The 1810-nt window shown below is 40.4% G+C and overlaps 1 protein-coding gene and 1 pseudogene across 1 annotated transcript in view; both read left to right on the top strand.

Moving 5' to 3' along the window:
* Prr11 (proline rich 11) overlaps nt 1–365 on the top strand; it is a 28329-nt gene extending 27964 nt beyond the window's left edge. Inside the window, exon 6 of the mRNA XM_023703159.1 lies at nt 291–365. Coding sequence (XP_023558927.1) covers nt 291–359 — 69 coding nt within the window. The 3' untranslated portion in view covers nt 360–365. The remainder of the gene's footprint in view (nt 1–290) is intronic.
* Nucleotides 366–536: 171 nt separating this feature from the next.
* LOC101591060 overlaps nt 537–1810 on the top strand; it is a 17037-nt pseudogene continuing 15763 nt past the window's right edge.

Below are 1810 nucleotides of genomic sequence, written 5' to 3'. Positions count from 1 at the left end.
GGCCTTGAATTCTCTATATAGCCCATGCTGACCACATGCCTGTGGTTTCCCCTTGCTTCTGCCTCCTGAAGGCTAGAATTACAGGCCTGTGCCACCATGCCTGCTCACTCCTCCTTTCTTTGGAGAGGCTCCATCCAAGAACTTCTGATTACATTAGAAGAGCTGGGAAAAGTGATTTTTAGACTCTATATGTCATATTGTCCTGTAGCCACAACAACAAATGAGGTTCTGTTAATGAGGAATGAGAGTCATGCTGGCCACAAGACCATAATTTTTTTTTTCCTCCATAGCTGGCTCACCCTAGAAGCCCAACTCAAACTCTGCCACTTACTATAAGCAGCTTCGATGAACAAAACTGATGCCAACTTCTGACTCCATGTGACGCTCCACCAAATGTACAGATAAAAGCACCCAAATCTTTCTTAATATAGATTGTGAAATATGCTAATATAATTCCATTTGAAGACCAGATGGAGTATGTGTAAAACCTATGCATATTGGGTGTTTTCTAATTTACATGATGGTTAAAGAACCAGATGGGAAAATACAGTCTGCAAAGTGGTGTTTATCCTGGTATTACCCAACTTAGGTTGCATTGAGCGGTTGTTGAAATCTAACTAACTCAAGGTTGTATTGTATAGGTGTAATTAGGACTTTAAGAATGTCTAAAGCTGGGTGTGGAGATGCAGGCATATAATTCCAGCTGCTCAGGCAGCTAACGTAGAAGGAACACAAGTTGAAGGCCAGGCTGGGTAACTTAGTGACAGCCTGTCTCATAATAAATCTGATAGGCATGGTGGCACATGCCTGTGGTCCCAGCTACTTGAGAGGCTGAGGCAGAAAGATCACTCAAGCTGACAAGTTTATGACTAGCATGGGCAACATAATGAAATCCTCCTAAAAAAAAAAGACAAAAGTGTGATTCATATTAATCCTATTTATTTCAGGTAACTAAAAAGGCATTTTTGGCTGTGTGTGTGTAGGGGAAGGAGTGTCTTGCTATTTAGTTCAGACCAGCCTTGAACGTACTATGTAACCCAAGCTGGCCTTAAACCCAGAGATCTTCTTGCTTCAGCTTCCTGAATTCTAGGATTACAGATATGCACCACCACACCCGGCCTGAGAAGGCTTTTGTCTCATAAAGCTCATGCATTGGTTGCTACAAATATGATCTACAAAAAAGACTTTAGATTTTACTCCCCTAGAAATAATGTATCCTATTCCTCATCCAAATATAACTATTTTCCAACAGGCTTTGAAGCAAAAGGCCCAGTGTGACCTTCTGTAGGTAGTTCTGGCTGACGCCGTGTAGTCTGAGATATCCCTCACTTCTCTTGTTGATGTTAGTGTTAGAAATGGAACCCAGGGCGCTGCCTGGCTTGTGTGCTCCCCGACTGAGCTCTACCCCACCCCTTATAGTCTCTATTTCTACATTTGCTAGCACATCATGCTGCTAAATAAAAATGTCATGAAAACTTTGACACGAACCTTCTATTTTCCATGGTGGCCTGCTGTATATTTTCCGAAGTCCAGGGTAGGTTCCCCCTGAGACCTGGCTCCCTGTTCTCATTAGTTTATATAGCCAGTAAAATAATAATGTATATTTCACTGGATTTTATTCTCTTACCAGTCTAGACTTGCCAGATTTAGCAAATAAGAATGCAAGATGCCCAACTAAATTTGAATTTCAAATTAACAATAATTAACTTCCTAATATAAATGTCACATGAAATAGCAATAATTTTTGAGAGTTCCTCAAACAAATAAATAATTATTTGAGGTTCGTCCAGATAGTTTTTTTAATATGCTA

This window comes from Octodon degus, unplaced genomic scaffold (genome assembly GCF_000260255.1).
Source record: "Octodon degus isolate 3935 unplaced genomic scaffold, OctDeg1.0 scaffold00164, whole genome shotgun sequence".
Taxonomy (NCBI): Eukaryota; Metazoa; Chordata; class Mammalia; order Rodentia; family Octodontidae; genus Octodon; species Octodon degus.
Note: the sequence above shows the minus strand (reverse complement) of the source record. Positions and strands in the feature narration are given on the sequence as shown.